The following is a 21,999-nucleotide window of genomic DNA, read 5'->3' as shown; positions in this document are numbered from 1 at the left end:
TAACAGGTCCTCCAAAAAAAGGTTGATTTGACAGCACAATAGCTTTTTGTAATTTTCTTCAGTTATATCCTGAATTCTAATGTTCCCTCCATCATCAACAAAAATACCCACTGCTGATACACAACAGGTTTAACTTTTTACTTTTGTTTCTGCTTTCATGGTACTGATGAAATCTGTCCAGGACTTACAATGAATCTATGAGTGGCATAAGAAATACTGTACATGAATACAAGATTAATAAATGTGTCAAGTATATGCAAATGTAAGTTTTAAAAAGCTCTTCTTCAATGAAGACATATGCCTGAGACTTTGATCTTTTTAATACTTCCAAGATCCATGACTTCATCAGTACTTCTTCCATTCACATACTGCACACTCTCTAAACCCTTAACAGGGGTGGGTAACTTGTGGCCTCGAGGTTACATATGGCCCTCTAAGTCCTCAAGTGCAGCCTTTTGACTGAGTCCAATTTTACAGAACAAATCCTTTTATTAAGGGGATTTTTTCTGTTAAGTTTGGATTCAAAGGGTCACACTTGAGGAACTAGAGGGCCACATGTGGTCTCAATGCATCAGGTTCCCCACCCCTGTCTTAGAAGATAATGTGTGTGTTTTTCAGAGAATAAGATATGGTTCACAGATATACATACATACATATATAGATATATATGCATACGCATTTTATACACATACACACACACCATAAATGAAGGAATTGTGATTTTTCACATTGCAGGGAATACGGTATGGGAACAAATAAGTTGACAGATCTATGTCTCTCAAGAAGCCCTCAGCTGGAATCCCACTTCAGACACTTGCCTAGTTGTGTGATTGACCCTGGGGAAATCACTCACCTCTCTAGGGCTCAGTTTCCTTATCTATTAAATGAGAAGGCTAGATTGTTGACCTTTGAGGTCCTTTCCAGCTCTAAATCTACGATCCTATGATAATATGATCTTTGGGAGTTGCTTGAAACACAGAGATGAAATGCTTTTCCCAGGGTCACAGAGATGTTAAGTGTCAAAGTGGGACTTTTATCTAGTTCTGACACTAAGTTCAGTTTCTATCTACTACACTATCCTTTTAAAGAGCTACACAAATTCTAGCATGGTTGGTAATATAATACATACTGATATATTTATATATATAAAGATATAAGATGAATAAAAATAATTTAAAAAACAAAAATTTACCAATAGATTTTTTTACACTGAGAAGATAATCTTCTCTCATTTCATCTGATAGTACAAGTATTCTGTCAGTGAGTACTTTCAGGTGTTTGGGGACCAATTCCAAGACATGTTCTAGCCACGAGTCTTCCATTGGCGCTACATGTTCTGTATCAATTCCATGGTGGATATAATAATAGTACCGCTACAAGAGATAAGAGAGTCTAGATGAGTTTAGTACTGTCTATTCTAAGGATAATTTTTACTGGGCAGATAGCTTTATTGAACAAAACTTAATTTTCAGAGAATGAGATATTGGTTCACAGATTTTTAAAATTCATGTAATTTTCATCCCTAACTTGTATGACATTGGATTATATAATGGATTTTTCTTTCAAATTTAAGGTTTTACAGAAGTCAAAACTTCTCAGGTAATAACTATGCTGAAAAAAAAAGATACAGGACTGGTATTTAACATAGCACAAACTGAATTTAATGGAGAAAGTTGTATGGAAAATCAGTTTGTTGGATACTATCACTTTAGTATCCAAGCTGAAAGGTAAATTTCTTAAATGTATTTTTCCTTATTTCACTAAATATTTCTCAATTACATGTAAAAAATTTTTAACAATAATTTTTTTTATTTTGAGTGGCAAATTCTTTCCTTCCCTCTAGCCTTTTCCCCTTCCTTGAAAAGTCAAGCAATTTGATTTAAACTATACATGTGAAGTCATGCAAAACACATTTCCATATTAGCCATGTTGTCAAAGAAAACACAAACAAAATATTGAGAATAAAGAAAGTTTTAAAAAAAAAGCTATGCTTCAATTTGCATTCAGAAGGCATCAGTTCTCTCTTTGGAGATGAACTGCATTTTTCTTCATGGGTTCTTTGGAATTGTCTTGGATCACTGTCTTTATCAGAGCAGCTAAGTCTTTTTAAAAAATTTCTCTCTTTAATATTTTATTTTTCCAATTACACATAAAAACAATTCTTAACCTTTGTTGTTTTTACAATTTGGAGTTCCAAATTCAGTTGATCATTGTACAATATTGCTGTAACTGTGTATAATGCAAAGTAGGTAAGTCTTCACAGTTGGTCATCCTTACAATATTGCTACTCCTATTTACAATGGTCTCCTGGATCTGTTCACTTTGTTTTGAGTTCATATGTCTTCTCAAGTTTTTTTCTGAAAACATACTGCTTGTCATTTCTTATAGTACATTATTCCATCATAATCAAATGTTTAGCCATTGTCCAACTGATGAGCATCCTCTGGATTTCTAATTCTTTGCCACCACTGAAAGAGTGGCTATAAATATTTTGGTACAAATATATCATTTTCCCTTTTCTTTGATTTTTTGGGATACAAACCTAGTAGTGGTATGGCTGGGTCAAAGGGTATGCACAATTTTATAGCCCTTTGGGCATAGTTCCAAACTGTTTTCCAGAATGGCTGGATTATTTCACAGAACCCACCAACAGTGCATTAGTTTCCCAATTTTATCCATATCCCCTCTAGCATTTGCCATCATCTTTTTCTAGCATGTTAGCCTTTCTAATAGGTGCGAGGTGGTGCCTCCATTGTTTTAATTTGCATTTCTTTAGTCAGTAGTGATTTAAAACATTTTTATGTGACTATTGATAGTTTTGACTTCCTCTACTGAAAATTGCCTGTATATATCCTTTGACCATTTATCAAATGGGAAATGGTGTTTATTTTTTATAATTTTGACTCAGAGTCCTGGATATTTGAGAATGAAGCCTTTATTTGAGAACCATTGTAAATTTTTCCTAGTTTCCCCTCTAATTTTGGCTGCGTTAGTTTCATTTGTGCAGAAGTTTTTTTCTTTTAATTTCATGTAATCAATATTATCCATTTTACTTTCCGTGATTCTATCTCCTGTTTAATCATAAAGTCTCTCTTTTCTCTATAGATCCAACAGGTAAATCTTTTCATGCTCCCTTATGGTACTATGCTTACTTGGGCTATCATCCTTTACATCTAAATCATTTATCCATTTTGACCTTATTTTGTTATACAGTGTAAGATATAAGTTTATGCCTTGTTTCTGACAAACTGCTTTCCAGTTTTCCCAGCAATTTTTATAAAATGTGTGGTTCTTACCCAAAAACATTTGAATTTTTGGGCTTATCAAACACTAGATTACTATGATCATTTACTACTGTGTACTGTGTGCACAATCTATTCCACTGATTCACCACTCTTAGCCAGTACAAGATTGTTTTGAATGACCGCCACTTTGTAACAGAATTTGAATTTTAGAACTGCTAGGTCACCTTCCTTCACATTTCTTCCATTAATTCCCTTGATATTCTTGACTTTTTATTCTTCCAGATGAATTCTGTTACTATTTTATCTAGCTCTATAAAATAATTCTCTGGTAGTATGATTGGTATGGAACTAAATAAGCAAATTAACTTAGTTATAACTGACATTTTTATTATATTAACTTGGCCTATCCACGAGCAATTAATATTTCTCCAATTGTTTAGATTTGTCTTAATTTGTATGAGAAGTGTTTTATAATTGTGTTCATATAGTTCCTGGATTGGTCTTGTAGGTAGACTCCCAAGAATTTTTTATAGTCTGCAGTTATTTTAAGAGAAATTTTGCTTTGTATCACTTGCTGCTGGAATTTGTTGGTAGTATATAGAAATGCTGGTTATTTGTGTGAGTTTATTTTATATCTTGCAACTTCGCTGAAGTTCTTAATTGTTTAAGCTAGACTTTAGTCAATTTAATTGATTTTCTAGGGTTCTTTAAGTATATTATCTGCAAAGTGATAGTTGTGTTTCCTCATTGCCTATTTTTATTCCATCTATTTCTTTTTCTTGTTTTATTGTTATAGCTAGTCATTCCAGTACAATACTGAATAATGGTGATATAGACATCCTTTCTTCACCCCAATCTTATTGGGGAGGCTTCAGATTTATCCCCACTATAGATAATGCTTGCTCATGGTTTTAGATAGTATTATTTATCACTTTAAGACAAGCTCCACTGATTCCTATGCATCTAATGTTTTTGATAGGAATAGGTGTTGTATTTTGTCAAAGGATTTTTCATTTTTAAAATTCTAATAACTAGAAACCAATTCAAATATCTAAGTAATTGAAAACTACCAATGTGTAAGAATAAGGCAATCCATGATATTCTGCTTATAAAAGTAAATTTATTTAATGATAATTTTTAAATGGTAAATAATGGAGGCTGGTTCTAACACAAAAGAAAACAGCTTCTCACTCCATAACCTGGTTTTAGATAGCCTTTGTGCTACCCAGATGAAAAGAAAAGCTATTTACATGAACAAAGCAACCCTACATACATCATTCTTCAATTTGTGCTACCAGAGCCCGACAGCTCCAGAAAGAAGTCTGCGTATATATTTTCAAAGGTTCCTATTTTTCTCAAGTATAATTATCAAGAAAGTAGTCCCTTACCAAAATGTCTTTCTCTACAGTGGTTGGTGCTGTTTGAGTTTCATCCACTAAAGCTTTGTCTGCGGCACAGTCTTGCTGCCTAGAAAAATCATGGAAACATGCTATTCAAATTGATATAAAATGAAAGATGGGAATATAGAATGTTTATCTTAGAATGTAAGGCAAGAGTAAAAATAAAATCATAGTTGTGATTTTGTTTAAATTATAAGAAAAAATCTATAGACAAATATATATATATATATATATATATATATATATATATATATATATATATATATATATACACATACATGAAATTTGTACTATGGGTGACATTTCTCCAAACATCTCATTTAAGGAAATAATGGAAATAGAGAATTTGTCCAAAAGTTCACTTGCAAGTTGGCTATTTAACACTCAGGGACACATGTTCCAAGATATCTATTCCCCCCCCCCCCTTTGAATCTCTACCTCCAAGTGTGTACTCTTCTGGCACACTCAGATTTTGAGAAATAGAAGTTCCTCCCTCATTTCTTCCATAGTGTATTCCTTTTTTTACTTTCCTTTTCTTTCCTCTTAAGAGGAAAGGTTTTAAGAAACCAATAAAACGAAAAAAAAACCACACTCTGGCCCTGTATTTTTCTTTACTACCTCTGTAACCCTTGAAAAGTGGAATTCTAAAGGGGAACTTGTCTATCCTTTCCAATTAAAATGTAAGCTCGTGATCCTTATTTATTTCATTGTAATATTTCAATTATATTTCACTCCCTAGATTTCTTGTTTCCTGTCTTTTCATTTCACAGAAACTATTAAGCTCAAGTTCTGTTAAATTCTACTCTGTTAAAAAGACCTAGCACCAAAGAGACTGCTTTCTGATATGCAGCTTATCCAAGTAGTACCAAAAGGATGGTGGTGAATTTTTCACCTATGTAAACCTCCAAATCATGAAACCAAAATATGTGAAAGGCCCCTCAGTCTTATGTGGCCCCCTTCTGCTTTTACAGTATAAAAAGACCAAAACACTTCATTTAAACTATGTGTAAATTAAAGACTAAAACATTTCATTTAGACTTTGTGTAAATATTAAAGGCTATAGATACTCTGAATGTGATATTACTATTCAGTAACATGCATTCTAACAATCTTCACATTCTCATTTTGAACAAAAGTAAAAGACAAAAGAAAGGGTGGCTCCCAAGTTCTCTCCAGACAGGCAAAGTAAGGTGCACAAATAGTGGGGGATGACAAAGGATTTGGCAGAGTTGGAGTATTCTTGGTTCCAAAGTCAACAATAAATATAATTTCACTTATTCATCTGCTGTGATCAGGACAAGAATTTATTTTTTAAAATGTTAAAATAATGTGAACATGCCTATGTTTCATCATCTGGCACCTGGTTAGCACTACATAAATGTTAGTTATTATCATTATCACTACTATTGCAGTTTTTTCACAGAATGAAGAGGCAGAACAATTCTATAGAGAACTAAGGTCCTCCATGTAATAAAGTGGAGCATATACATCGATAGTCAATGATCTCATTATCCATATCATACCTACTAACTGTGGCACTCCCCAAGACTCTACCTTGGGGTTTATGGGGCATTCATGGAACGCTAGCCTAGCACCTCTGCTGTGGGTGCTCACCCACCTTTGGTCTCTACCTTTTCAACCAACTCCCAGCTCTGGCTCCCAGAAGCTGTAGCACGCACAGGGGCCGCTCCTTGGTAAATTGTCTCAGCAGATGCGCTAAGCCAGGTAGAGTAACCTATAGGCCTCAGGACCTGGCAGTGAGTTTGGGGAAATGTCTACCCAAGCATATGACAACTTCCCCAGAAGGATGGGTGGATGAGAACAATTTGTTCCAATAGCCATGAAGGTGACAGAAGCAGTCACTGTGGAGTTCTTGGAGTTTGGTCAGACATTGAAAGTACAAAGGTCATCTACTGCATCCCAGGACGCCGCCAGTGCTCTTGACTTTTGTCTTGTCACCAGACTTTCATGACCGCAGGAAAAAGTAAAGGCTGATAACTTTGCACAACTCTGCCTCATTTAAATCCAATTCACTGGCAAGTCAAGACATCACGTGGGATGTCATTAGTCCTCTTCAAAAGGACTAGATGAACAACAACATTCAGATCCAAGTACTTAGGGTAATGGAAGCCTATAGATAACACTCCCAGATCAAGTCCAAATAGGTTCCTTCCCTCAAAGGGAAAATTTGTGACAGGCAGACAGAAAAATATAGAGAAACTGATGAATCCATGTGAAACCAAAGGGATTCTACAAATCCTTAGGTGCATCCTTTTCTAGCTTACAGGAACACATTAACAAGCTTAATAAATGCTTTTTAATTGACTTACTGGTATATTTAAATGTGAGTGGGGATGTTTATGCTTGATTGGCACATTTTAAAAGTTTTTGTTCCCCTGTCCTTCTTAAGAATAAAACCTAACTGATTTTGCCACATAGACCCCAACGTGTAGTTCTGGATATGGCTAGAGCTTTTTGAACTATCATCTCTGCTGATTTACACATTATGAAGACCAGAAAAGAAAGATAAGAAACTGAGCATAAAGCAAAGCTTGTTAGCACCAACATCTTTGTAATATAGGGTGTCCCAAAAGTCTTAGTCATGCTTGAAGCTGCTTAAAACATCACTAAGACTTTTGGGACACCCTGTATTTTTGTATTTCTGTACTATCTATGATTTACTGACAATAAATCCTGTTGTAAGACTTTAGGAGTGTGGAGCTGTATGCTTGTTTCTTGAGATGTAGAACTGAATTACTACCTACTAAATTATTTTATGTAAAATATACAAGAGGCTAAATTTCCTCTGAAACAAAGGATAAACACTGAGACAGGAAAAAAGAAAATACTAAAACAGAAATAAAGTTGGATAGCAAAGATATTATAGGAATTAAAGGAAAATTGTAACTCAGTTTTTAATGGTATAATTTTTAGGAAATGAAAGCTCAATTAGGAAAACTATAGAAAGACATCTAGGGTTCAAAATATAAGAGCAATAAAAAAATAAAATAAAATAAACTGAATGAAGACAAATCAATAACAAAAAATTAAAGAACAAGTTAATGAAATAAAGAAAGGAAGGGAAAAAACATCTATGTATATGGTGCCAACTATGTGCCAGACACCACACTAAATGCTTTTTACAAATATTTCTTGCAATGCACAAAACAACCCTGCAAGGTAAGTGCTATTCTTAACATCATTTTACAACTAGTTAAGTATCTGAGGCCCAGCATTCCATCCAATGCACAATCAGCAATCTCTAATAGAGTGCCAGGTCTGGTGTCAGAAAGACTCCTCTTCCCAAATTCAAATTCAGTCTCAAACACTTACTGTGGGACCCTGAGCAAGTCATTCAACCCTATTGCTTCAGTTTCCTCATCTATAAAATGAGCTGGAGAAATGGCAAACCACTTTGCCAAGAAAACTCCAAATAGGGTCACAAAGAGTCAGCGTGAATGAACAACAGGAGTTTTTAAATATGAAAAGCCATCACACACATATGAGCATTTATAGCTATATCTATATCTATCTTCTTAGTACATAGATATTTACATGTTTTCTCTTCCCTTAGGATGTCAGCTCCTTGAGGGCAGGTGTAGTGATTTTTACCTCTCTGCATCCCCAAGCATTTAATAAATGCTTGTTAACTCACTGACTGGCTTTAAGGCACTGCAGAAGAGGGGCTGGGGGACTTAGCACCATTTTGGGCCCGATCAGAGATAACTTCCCAGAATAAACACATTGAGAAACAATATAGAACCAGAGAGCACACAAAGTGCTTTAGCATGTGGAAATCATAACTATTAAATCTTCAACTATGAAACTATGAAATTATAAAGACAAAAGATATACAATAACCCTTCTAGATTACTCCTCTAACTTGTACTTTACCTCTTCTCTGCTACGAGGGAGTAACATTCAGTAAAGCTGCTTCCTCTTTCAAGTAACTGTCTTTCAGTATCCAATCTTATCATCAGGGATCTCAAAATATTTCCTATATGGTGGTAGTTGTTCTCATTTAATGCCCTATAATACCCACAAATGTTTTAAGGATTTATTGATAATTGTGCTGGGCCTATAGGAAAATTCTTTAGCTCCAATTTTGCTCTTTATGATAACTTATAGACTCTGATCTAAATATGTGAACTTAAGTTGGGAGGGAAATTCCCTGCCTTTCTACATATACAAGTATTGAGAAAGGGGGGAAATACTAATTACTAACTAATACTAAAATACTAATTATTAATTACTAATAAAATTACTAATTAGATGTAATGCCATGCACAGAAACTTTCCAGAAGAATGCTACTGTGAATAGCTTTTAAGGTTCTGATTACACAGTTTAGTAAACACTCTATTTATTCCATAAGAAATCAAAGCAAAATCAAGGTGCAGAATTCACAATATTACAACTTATATTCACAAACAGCTTATCATTAAAATGGCCACATAGTGGTCACAATATTTAGAACAAAGAACAATCATCTCAAAGTACAATAGTCAAAGTCTTCCATTCATGGGGCACACTTAAGTTAACTCAGTCACTTATTCAGCAATCAATTACTAAGTATAATACACAAACCCTCCACCCCTAGGTCACTAGTAAACTACAATTTCATCATTACTTAGTACCCACAGAGAGGTCTTTTCATCTTGACTTGGAGCCTGTTTTCAGATTCCCTGGATCTCCTTCCATGGTCCCAGATTCTACCTGGATTCACCAGACTGTCACCTGAGTTTGCTGGCAGACAGCTCCCAGTTCCTTGTCCAGCTCTCTGGGTAGGTCCTGCTCCACACTGAAGTTCACAGGGTCCAGTCCATCTCAAATCCTTCACAATTTCTGCTCCCAGGAATTCAAGGCTCAACCAAGCCACAGACAGACAAAGTCTCAGCATCCCAGTCATGCTTCCTGTCTTCTGCTTCCTCAGTCTTCTCCTGGGCTCCTGTTCAGAAGAAGCTCCACCACCACAAATGCTCAGGAAATTCTGGCTCAGTTCTCCATTCTTTCTTCTGTAGCTGCTCTGTCACCAGATGCTGGTCTCAAGAAATTCTGACTGTTTCTCTCTGGGGCTTTTCCTTATATACACACAGCATTCTCTTCCTGTTTCAGCCAACCCCTTCCTGTTACATTGGCAACAAGAGACAGGAGTTCATACCTTCTGTTTCCCCAACAGAGGCTTGATCAGTTACTAAGTGCTAAGTACCTGCTACCTTTACCAACACAAAGGGATCTTCAAATTCAAATTACATTACCATTACAGTGGTTTGAAAAAAGCCCCACAAATTTTGAAACAGCATTGTGGTCAATGGGATAGAGAAATTACCTTGTTTTATTGAGAGCTCAAATAAGATAACATAAAAAGGGGAAAGGAATAAGTATTTATATAGTGCCTACTATATATACCTAGTACTATGTTTTTTTTATTCATATGCCCATATGCCCTCATATACAGACATACATATGTATATATGTGTGTGTATATATATGTATATACACACACACACACATATATATATATATTTCTATTCCCTTCAACTACTGAGAAAGGTTTCATAAGTTACAATTATTGTTTTTCCATGTAGGAATGTTAATAGTTCAACTTTGATAAGTTCTTTATGATTTCTTTTCCCTGTTTACCTTCTCATGTTTCTCTTGCTTCTTGTATCTGAATGTCAAATTTTCTATTCAACTCTGGTTTTTTCAGCAAGAATGCTTGAAAGTCCTCTATTCCAGTAAATGACTATATTTTCCCCTGAGACATGATACTCAGTTTTGCTGGGTAGGTGACTCTTGGTTTTAATCCTAGCTCCTTTGACCTCTTGAATATCATATTCTAAGCCCTTTGATCCCTCAGTGTAGAAGCTGCCAGATCCTGGGATATCCTGATTGTGTTTCCACAATATTCAAATTGTTTCTTCCTGGCTGCTTGTAATATCCTCTCCTTAATCTGGGAATTCCGGAACCTGGCTATAATATTCCTAGGAGTTTTCTTTTTGGGATCTTTTTCAGGAGGTGATCAGTAGATTCTTTCAACCTCTATTTTGCCCTCTGGTTCTAAAACATCGGGGCAGTTTTCTTTGAGAACTTCCTGGAGGATGATTTCTAGGTTCTTACTTTGATCATGGCTTTCAGGTAGTCCAATAATTTTTAAATTATCTCTCCTGGATCTATTTTCCAAGTCAGTGGTTTTCCCCATGAGATATTTCACATTGCCTTCTATTCTTTCATTTGTTTGAATGTGTTTAACAGCATCTTGATTTCTCATAAAGTCATTAGCTTCCATTTGCTCCAATCTAATTTTGAAGCAATGATTCTCCTCAGTGAGCCTTTGAGATTCTTTTTCCATCTGGCAAATTTGGCTTTTTAAGGCATTCTTTTCGAGCCTCTTTTGCCATTTGAGTTAGTCTATTTTTTAAGGTATTATTTTCCTCAGTCAGGCTGTTGACTCTCATTTAGTAATTTTCTTGCATCGTTCTCATTTCTTTTCCCAATTTTTCCTCCACTCTTATCTGCTTCTTAAGGTCCTCTATGGCCTGTAACCAGCTCGTATTTTCCTTTGAAGCTTTTGGTGCAGGAGTTCTGACTTCACTGTCTTCCTCCTGTTCCATGCTTTGCTCCTTTGCGTCCCCAAAATAGGAGTCTAACATTGGAATCTTCTGTCTGCTTTGTTTCCTTTGCCTGGTCATGTCGCCTCTCAGTAACTTGACCCCTGGGCTTTTTGCCACAGTAGGACTCTGCCACCAGACAGGGGAGCTTTTGTCCCAAAGGCTGGGGTTTTCTCAGCTGCAGGAGGTATTAGATGGGTGCCCTCTTAGAGGCCTCCACATGCTCTGGCAAGCTGGACACACACCCCAGGACCTCCATCCTAGACTGCAATCCAGATCCAAGCAGGTTAAAGCAAGAACAATTACCCCTCAGACTGGTGCTTAGACCCCCTACACTCTGCAGGCCAGGAGCTGAAGCTGCCACGTGGCGCTGGCTGGCAGCCAGCCAGCCAGCATCTCAGTGGCTTCTTGCCCTGGGGGCAAAAGCCACGCACTCCCACTTACTGGGTCTCAAAGTCCAGACTGCACTGACCATTCACTTTGTCCTTTGCATCTATGTGTTGATAAATCTGGAAATGGCCACAGCTGCTGCTGATCTGGAGTCCCTCCAGCCTGCAGCTAGTCAGGCCCGCCCTGGGGCTAAAGCCTCTGTGTGGGGCTGGGCTCGGCTGGGCTCCCAGAGTGCTGCGCTGGCTGCTTGGTGCCAGCCTGCCGGGATGTCGGGCTGTCCTCAGTGGGAGGTTAGCTTCTCTGTGTCGTTTTGTGGGTTCTGCAGCTCCAGAGTTTGTTTAGAGTCCTCTTTTTACATGGTTTGGGGAAGGTGGAAGCCGGAGCCCAGGGGAGTTGCTGCTTCTATTCTGCCATCTTGACTCTGCCCCTACCAGGTACTAATGTTAAGTGCTTTAAATACTATTTCATTTGATCCTTACACTGATGCTTTGAGATAGACACTGTTATTATGCCCATTTTACAACTGAGGAAACTGAGGCATACAGCAGTTAAAAGACTTACTGAGGGTGACACAGCTAGTAAGTACCTGAGGCAAAAACCTAGTTTACAGATGACTTGCTAGATCCAGATGGAATACTACTTCTCCATTAAACCCTTCTTACTTCCCTGACCAAAAGGGGTTTCCTTTTAAATCATACAGCAATTTGCTTGAATGACTCACAGCACTGATAAAAAAAATTGCATCAGAGTTATTCACATGCATGTAATCTCTTCAAATAAATTCCTTGACGAGTAAAGCCATATTTTATGTAGCTCCACCCTCCCCACAATCCCTAACACAATGCTGTGTACAAGATGTTCTGATTAAATGAATTATGTCAAGAAGTTTATGTTAAGGATAGCCTTCTAGATTTCAGATTTGGGGCTAAAGTTCTGAAGACTAGGCAGACATTACAGCATTAATTTATTGCTACATTTCAGAAAATGTAGGAGGGAGGAAGAGATACAACAAAGGTGAGTTTGAAAGGCAGATGGTCAACAAGAGGACCAAGTACAAGCAAATTCTCTTCTCATGTCATCCAGTGGTTAAAAAGCACACATCACTAGGCCTTCATTTTTCAATCCTTTGTCAGACATAGCAAGGGCAATGTGAATTCTGCTTGAAAATATCCCAGCTGGCATCAGCCATTACTGAACAGAGCAAACAAAAAATAGTATATATGGGAAACATTTTTATTGATTTTCTTCTCAAACTGTAGAGAATCAGAAATACACAAGAAAAAAAAAGACAAAAACGATTTTTAAAATTAATAAATCTCCAAACAATGCCCTAAATCTCATTTTAAGCCATTTTTGGAGGCAGTGATTTTGAGCTTTTATTAACTTAAACCTTCAGTTCCCAGCTCTCTCAATAATTTAATGTAGTGACATTTCTTTCAAAGTCATCTACAACTATAAAAAATCTTAACTCATAGTCTATATAACATGCTCACAGAATGTTAAAAAAAAAATCCACAGTAAAAAACACTCATTCACAGAACATTTATTTTGTAACATTTCAAGGTGAAGTTAAATAGAAAAAGAGTAAGTTAAATTTAAAGCAAATTGTGACAAGGTAACTCATGCCAGGCTTTATAATATGATCATGATATGTTTAAAGAAGAAATTAATCATGCTTGAATTTATCCCAACAACTAGAAAATGGTGGATCTCCTCAATAAGCCACTAATATTGAAGGCCTACATATAAAACAGAATTTACAGATGTATTTTAATGTTGTTAACCAATAATATACTTTACTCAACAAACTATGGTGTAAGGTTGCCTACATGAGGCAAAATGGTGGAAATTTATCTTTGCTATTTTCACTGCTGTTATTCTTTTTAACCTCACACTCTCTTGTCTATTCTAAAGAGGTAGGGAGGAAGTTCCATTTTTTCTTCTAAAGCTTTATATATCACCTCATTTTCAGCATTTTAATTTGAGACATATCACCAACCACAACTCAATACTCAATTTCTGTTTCCTCTCTTTACCCCTCCTATCTCAATACTTTTTTTCTTCTAACTCCTTCCAAACTCCACTACTACTATCTTCTATCCCTTTTCTTCTTCCTCCCCCATCCAACTCATTTTCTCCTTTTCTCTTTCATTGTCCTGATATAGATGACAGAAACAAAATGATAGGGACAAAAAGATAAAAAATACAGAAAATAATGTATATTGTCCATTATTTGTTTCTCTTAAGTAATACTTCAGTCTTTTTTTTTTTCTTTTTGGAGGAGGGAGGGCAGGGCAATTGAGGTCAAGTGACTTGCCCAACGTCACATGGCTAGTGTTAAGTATCTGAGGCCACATTTGAACTCAGGTCCTCCTGGTTCCAGGGCCGGTGCTCTATTCATGGCGCCACCTAGCCACCCCATTTAGGGGAGTTTTTTAGAGATTAAATCAGAGACGAAAGCTGGTAAACACCTTAGAGGTCATCTGGTACAGAGGTGTCCACTGTGGTCCACCTGCAATGCCTACAATTACAATAAACCAGGTTAAAATGTAATTGGGCCATATTCAACAAAATAAACAAAAATACAATAAAACAAATAACATTACATTTTAAAATTGAGTCATTATGTATCCCTCAGAGATCTTTATATAGGGTTTAGTGGCTCCCATTTCTATTTGAGTTTTATTGCACTGATCTACATTCAACATACTAACTTTACAAATGTGGAAAATAAGGCCAAGAAAAGTTAAGCCACTCTCTCAAATACACAAGGGGTAGTATGGAGCAAGGCTAAATCACTATATGACTCATTTGTGATTTATTATTATTTTTTCACTTTTAGTATATTTTGAACCCCTTTCCAAGACATTCTTTTCAATATTTTACTTCTGTATTTTATAAATCTAGAGGCTAGGTGTCCAAGAAGGAAACAAGGTAAGTGAACAGAAAACTTTCTAGAATATTTTGTTATTCAGTTATGCCTAACTCTTCATTATCCCATTTGGAGTTTTCTTGGCAAAGATACTGGGATGGTTTGCCTTTTCCTTTTCCAGCTCATTTTACAGGCACACAGGGTTAAGTAACTTGCCCAGGGTCACATAACTAGTAAGGGTCTAAAGCTGGATTTGAACACAGAAAGATCAGTCTTCCTGACTCCAGGCCCAGCACGCTATCCACTGCACCAACTAACTGCCCCTTTGTAGAATATGCTGGGAATAAATTTAACAGGGGCTTCCAATTCTGGGTTAAGACATAACTAATTTACTTCTAATCAGATGATGCCAAAGGCAACTCACATTCCTCCCAACCTCCCTCCTGAGGTTGACTTCTACTATCCCTACATGGTAGAACTACACGTTGGCTTCTGCTTCTGATCAAAATCTGGTACTCCCCTCTCCAACCCCTGTTCCATTAACCATTTAGTTATTAATTCATCCATTCAACAAATATTTATTCTACACTACATTCAAGACATAAGGTGGTCATTCATACTCTCTTTTTAGCTCTTTCCTTGACTGCTTACACTAAATATGGTCTCATCTTAGAGAGCAATTCTGAGATTCTTCCTCTCTCTGACACTAAAGGAAAAAATCCACAAGATTCTTGGACCTCTCAGTTTTTCAGTGTCATTCTGATTCATTATTACATACACACACACACACACACACACACACACACACACACACAAATCTTTTATATTCTTCTACATGATCTTTTTCAACTATAGTTCTGACCATAGATGCACAAAAACCTTTGGTATTAAGTACATTTAACAACAGTTTCTGTCCATCCTGCCTTAGTAGACTTACTTCATATTATTTTTTTCCCTACTACCCTTACCTCACTCTACAATTCAGCCAAATTGGCTTACCTCCTTTTCCTCAAATTCAGCACTCCTCCAATTTCTTTGCCTTTCCACAGGCTGTGCACCACATCTGAACAGCATCCTTCACTTCTGCCTCTCAGAATCTTGATCTTCCTTCAGCATGGATACCACCTCTTATGTGAAGCACTTCCTGATTCCCTTCCCACCCCACAGCTGTTAATGTTTTCTCTTCATCAAACTGTTTTGCATTCATCTATCTCTAGACCTGTTGTATCTCACCAATAAATGTAAACTTCTCAAGGTGAGGGATTCTCTGTATGCCTGGAATTTATCATAATGCTTTCTTCATAGTAAAATCCCAAGAAACATCTATTGAAATAAACTAAATAGAATCCCTTAACAGCATGATGAAACAGACGCCTCAGATGACCAGAGATTTCAAATAAATATTCATTATGTCATGATTGCATGCACTTGGCTTGATAATGATTTTGATAAGCTGAAAATAAACATCTGAACTGACTTTACTTAACTTTCCTACCTCACTTTAACCTGATGTTAACTTTGCTATCAAGAAGGCTCCTATTTCCAGTGTCAACATTATTTTGGGGCAAAACTATTTAATCTCCTAAAGGAAACAAATTCATAAAAATTTCAATGCTATTTGCTAGAAATCCACATTTGCATCACTGGTTTCTTGTTAAGGGTACTGCACCTTAATGTAGCTTGCTTATTTGACAGAAATCAGATCTAAAATGTTCATCTTTGAGCAAAAAATCTAATAAACTCAGAAATTTAATAGCAAAATGTCTTACAATTATAATAATGCTTTATATTTCTGAAATGCTTTCATATTAGTTATCTCTTTCAATCCTCATGTTTTTAATAACAAATATATGCATGTTTAAAATTCTTTTTCTACCATAAATAAGCCAAAAATGCCAATTAGGTACATATAAATTTTTTTTATAAACGCAATACATTCAGATCTTAATTCTTTACCACTCGCATTTCTTTCTTTCTTTTTTTCCTAAGATCTTTCATTTTAGTTGGCTTTTCTGTTTTATATATTTACATCCCTCAACATTTCTACTCTCCTGAATTCTCTATGCCCAGGATTTTGACATTTTTTTGGTCTTTCTCCTCCCCTTTCTTTCATAGCTAATACGTGGTCAGTGGTAGAATAAGAACTGCCAGGATCTAGAGATCAGATAAAGTCATAAGGATAGACCATAAAAATTTTGGAAGGTCCAAGCAGCAGATAACAGTATGTAGTTCAGGCTGGGAGTCTGTATCAGGAAGGTACATCAATAGGATACAAGTATAGATTAAACATCAAACAAAGAACAAAGTCTGTGATCTGAAAAAGACTGTTGGTCACACATAATTTTTTAAATTGTACTTTAATAGATAGGGATTCCTGGTATATCTCATCTCTGATGACAGCATACCAATACAGGTTTTTTAATTGCAATCCCCAATTGTCTTTATTCCCCAACCTCCTGTACTACAATAAGTCTTCAGGGAGTTGTCAACAATATAAAGTGAATCAAACTCCTTGCTGGCAATTGGGAACCCATAAGACTGAGTAAGAACAAAAGAAAGACACTAAAGTAAAATTAACACTAAAAGACATTTCTAAAAACCATAAAAACATTAAAAAAATGTTTACTCTCTGCCAAAATATTTATTTGATATTTGAAAGTCCAAATCTTTAATAAGACCTTTCGAGTATTTTGTACCCATAAATTGTAGTAAATTATTGAAAATTAGTGTTGCTAATGTTCTTTTTGCCACTCTAAAGCATGTTTATGGTGCCTCCAGTGTCCCATCTTGCCCTGTGCAGACATCCACTGCCATCACTTCATCCTTCCAGTCAGAGAATATCTGCAAGTGTAATGGAGTCCTGTGGAGAGTAACTATACCAGTACATGTTGTATAAATAGTGGCATGAGCCCTGACAAAATAAATAGTCATTATCCTTCAATGTCAATAACTTCCTGAATTCTTCAATGCTAACACCTTCCTAAGAGTCACAATAAAAAACAAAATAAGGAACAACAGGACTAGTAGATATTAAGCAAAGGATAAAGAAAGAGCATCTGTGACGCTCTCTGAAAGCACCCCAAAATAGGCCACTTAGGCCAGGCCCTTCTCACATTGCCACTCTCCCCGCTTAATAGGCCCTTTATTAGCCCATCAACCTAAGCAGACATGGCCTCTAAGTGGGCATGTTGAAGAAACCTATGCTAGGATCTCTCATAAGCCTCCAACAAAATTTGTGGCCACCACCAAAATTCTCACAATTCCTCTCATCAACCAACATAAAGCACTATGGGATATTTAGGGTGTCCACACCTCTTAGGAGTTTAACCATGAATTAGCTAGGTTTGAATAATGCTGCTATGAATAATGAGCCCTTACACACTTAAAATATATTGAAGGCCAGATGCTAGCATGTAATGCTTTTATGCATATAATATCTGATGATAATGTATCTTCACATTTTCACATCCTTTGGTTTTACATCTTTAAAAATTTGTCAAAAAATTTGCCAAAGTTTTCCACTACTTTTGACTTATAAAAACAAATTTATAACAATTCATTGGACTTACATAATTATGTTAACAAGAGCACTTCTAAAATGTTCACGCTCTTTACGGGGATTTTTGCCTTTTCCTTTTGGAGATGGTCCAGGAAGATTTTCATCAAAATGCTGTTCCCGTTTTTTGCCCTTTTTTGCTACATGTTCCATGAATTCCGCTTAAATATATACAGAGTAGATGGTTACTAAAACAATTATAATTGACACATTTAAATATTTCAAATAAAATGCTATTTTTAAAAGTGATTAATGGTTTGATAATCTGTAAGTTAATACAAATAAGTCTTTTGCTTTCACATTCTTTTTATTTTTGTCTTTTCACAATTAAAATCTAATCTATTGCAAGCAAAATGTTATTTAAAGAAAATATGTCATGACTAATCACTATTTAAGGTATAATTTAAGGTACAAAGTGTAATGGTGTTCTGTGGAGAGTAACTATACCACATCACACAGTTGTATATGTTGTACAAATAATGGCACGAGCCCTGACAAAATAGTTGTTATTCTTCAATGTCAATAACTATCTGAATTCTTCAATAAATTCTTCAACATTCCTGAGAGTCACAATAAACAACAAAATTAAAATATGCAAAAAATTGGAACATTTTTCAGTGTTATCTACATAATCTTTTATTATGCTTAAAATCTTTCAAATTTAAAACTTGTAAATAAAACAAAATATGAAACTATTTCAGAAAATACAGAGAACTATATTTGATCATTACTTCTAGATTTAGTGATATTTGATGTGCAATAAGAGTAGAAATAGTGGAAAATGTTTTCATGAACTATGACTTTTAGAAAATTTTTCTATTTTTTAGTAAAATCTCTCTAAGGAAAAACATTCTAACTTTTCATGCAAAGAATATTAAAATATGTAAATTCTCAGAAAGCTCTACTTGCATTGTGACTAAGTAGTATTACAAATCATGGTTCCTAAAATAACAGCTTTTATGGCATTTATAACTATCTGAAAAAATTAGTAGATAGGATCATTTATTTTTTGAGAGAAGACATTTAGATGGATTTTTTCTATTAGGTAAAATTCCATGACTGTGACCCAGTTTTATTGCTTTATTGACCATATTTTACATCATCTTTTTTCCTTGAGAAATTTCCTTAAATGTAAGTTAGAAATGAGGATCTTACCAGGAGCTCGTTCATTTTTAACAGCAAAGTCTTTTTCATTTTTCTCATCTGCTCTCAAATGGAATGAAGGAGCTGCCTGTTGCCACTGGGGCTTAGTACTTACCTAAAAAACAATGAATAGAATCTTTAAGAGAAGATGGTATAGTTATGAGTCTATTTTAAGTTGATCATAAAATCATCATTTGAAAAGTCTCTTCAAAACAGACTTAAAGTAACTGAAACTGACAGCTACTGGAAGAACAGAATGGACCTTCTAGAATCAAGTTATCTATGTGAAAGTTGTAAGACATATTACCAAAATAACTGCTGTTGGTTCAAACAGATAATGCTTTAGGGCCTGAAAAAGGAGCTTTAATTGCTGGCATTTGTGTCTTTTGGACTTCCATATATAGAATCGGTATCTAGTGTAAATGGGTCCCTCAACATTCTAGCTCCTATACATTTTGCTGCTAAAGTTCTAGAATTCCCCTAAACAGCTACTGCTGATCATATGCTTACTTTATTCCTTAAAGGCAGCGAGGTGGTGCAGTGAATAGAGCACTGGGTCTGGAGACTGGAAGACATCTTTCTAAGTTCAAATCTGGCCTCAGGCACTCACCGTATCCTGGGCAAGTCACTTAGCCCCGTTTGCCTCAGTTTCCTCATCTGTAAAATGAGCTAGAGGAGGAAATGTCAAACCACTCCAGTATTTTTGCCAAGAAAACCCACAAATGGATGAATGGTTTTTGTTCTGTTTCCCATTTTTTTAAAAAGTAATTTTATATAAGTGTCAAAACAGCTGGCTGGATTATTTTAAATAATCCTAACTTTTTAAAGTAGATTTGGAGAACTGTCTTGCACATATCAGTAATATAGCAATAAATATGACAGTTTATAATTATATTCCTTCCTTTCCCCTCCTCCATATTTGTCTCTCAGATGTTGTATATATATGAATGAAAGTTTTTTTAAAGTTGTAATAAAGGGTCTACCTTGTAATTTATAAAAGAAAAAGAAAACCCTAAAAGGGGTCACAAAAAGTCTGAAACAACTCAACAACGGGTTGAGATATCCTCTGCATTCAGTGTTCCTACTGAATAACAGGAACCACAACCAAAGGATGGGTAGGCAGAGAGAGAAGAGGGATAAAGAAAATACACACAAGAAAAAAGCAGACTTAAAAAAAAATAAACAAGAGAATGCCTACCACATAGAGGAGACTACCTTCTCAGATTTTTCAGACTTATGAAGACTGCATGCAATCTACCAAAAACCAACAAAAAACGGTCTTTCTCTGAGCTTTCTACAATACAGTTAGGAGGGCAAATAAATGAATTCATTCAGTGATAATTCCTTGTATAAATTCCTCTGAGCAACAAATGACTGTTACCACCATTACTACTACCTATATGTCCCTTACATATAATTTAGAATAAAGAAATCTTGTCTTACCAATAAATACCATTCAGTGCAAAAAGTATATTATACTACCCTATTATTATAAGGACTACCAAACAATTTATTAATTCTCCTTCCCTTCCACTAGGCGCTGTGAATAATTAGGATAAGGAAAATTACCAAAGATGAATGCCACAAGAATTAAATATTATAACCCCAGAATAAATATATCATAAGATCCTGAAGTGAATAAGTTCAAAAATAGTCCCTTATCTTGCCACTTTTTTTTTTGAGGGCAATTGGGGTTAAGTGACTTGCTCAAGGTCACACAGCTAGTTTTTGTGTTGTGTCTGATACCAGATTTGAACTCAGGACCTCCTGAATCCAGGGCCGGTGCTCTATTTACTGCACCACCTAGGCACCCTCCCCCCACCTTTTTTTAAATTTTCACCCATCATTATTCTTTTTTTTTTGGAAGGCAACTGGGGTTAAGTGACTTGCCCAAAGTCGCACTGCTAGTAATTGTGTCAAGTGTCTAAGGCCAAATTTGAACTCAGTTCCTCCTGACTCCAGGGCCAATGCTCTATTTGCTGTACCACCTAGCTGCCCCCATCTTGCCACTCTTAATTTTAGGGCTTCTCAAAGGATGGCCCATAATTTCATATATGTTCACTTTCCCTTTATAGTCTTGCAGAGGACTGAAAGCTCAGGAAGAATCAGCATGTTGGGACATGGCTGCATTGGCAGAGGTGGAGTGTCTAGGACCACAGAGTGATGGTCCTACTGTGCTCTGCCCTGGTCAGGTGACATCTGCAGTTTTTTATTTCTTAGCTCAGGGTACTGCATTTTAAGAAGAAAACCGATATTCTTGAGAGCATACAGAAGAGGGCAACCAGGATGGCTTAAAGATTATACCATCTGAAGATTAGTTGAAAGGACTAAGAATATCTAGGTATAAAAGGAAAAGACTTAAGGCAAACATGATAGCTATTTTCAAATAACGAAGAATTACCATGTAAGTAGAGTAAATAGAATCATTCTGACTGGTTCTAAAGAACAGACTAGTAGTAATAGGTAAAACTTGCCAAAATGGCACATTTAGATCTAACGTAAGAAAAAGCTTCCTAAAGGTGAAGATATTCAGAGGTGCAATGGGCTGCCTTGGGCAACAGTGGGGTCCCCTTCACTGGAGGGCTTAAGCAAAGTCTGGCCTGTGGTTGAAGGCATACTTGACTCCTTAAGGTATCAGTTGTATTTGAAAGTTCTGAGGTCTCTTTCAACAATAAGATCATGTGATAAGGCTAGACTTATTGACCATGATAGGGAGCAAAATAAATGGGGGATGATGCAAAAATGATGAAGAAAAAGATTGGAATTAGGTCCTCAGCTCAAAAG

The 21,999-nt window shown here is 35.9% G+C and overlaps 1 protein-coding gene across 1 annotated transcript in view; it reads right to left on the bottom strand.

The window, feature by feature from the left end:
• The window catches only part of DNAH7 (dynein axonemal heavy chain 7), a 326,128-nt gene that overhangs the window by 285,597 nt on the left and 18,532 nt on the right, over nucleotides 1-21,999 (bottom strand). The window contains exons 3-6 of the mRNA XM_069070242.1: nucleotides 19,228-19,330; nucleotides 18,086-18,233; nucleotides 4,634-4,712; nucleotides 1,193-1,373 (exon numbers count right to left, since the gene is read on the bottom strand). Of these exons, the coding sequence (XP_068926343.1) occupies nucleotides 1,193-1,373; nucleotides 4,634-4,712; nucleotides 18,086-18,233; nucleotides 19,228-19,330 (511 nt within the window). The remainder of the gene's footprint in view (nucleotides 1-1,192; nucleotides 1,374-4,633; nucleotides 4,713-18,085; nucleotides 18,234-19,227; nucleotides 19,331-21,999) is intronic.

The sequence above is a fragment of the Petaurus breviceps genome, unplaced genomic scaffold (genome assembly GCF_028583685.1).
Source record: "Petaurus breviceps papuanus isolate PSGF00001 unplaced genomic scaffold, PetGlider_PUasm1.0 90804, whole genome shotgun sequence".
Classification (NCBI taxonomy): Eukaryota; Metazoa; Chordata; class Mammalia; order Diprotodontia; family Petauridae; genus Petaurus; species Petaurus breviceps.
Note: the sequence above shows the minus strand (reverse complement) of the source record. Positions and strands in the feature narration are given on the sequence as shown.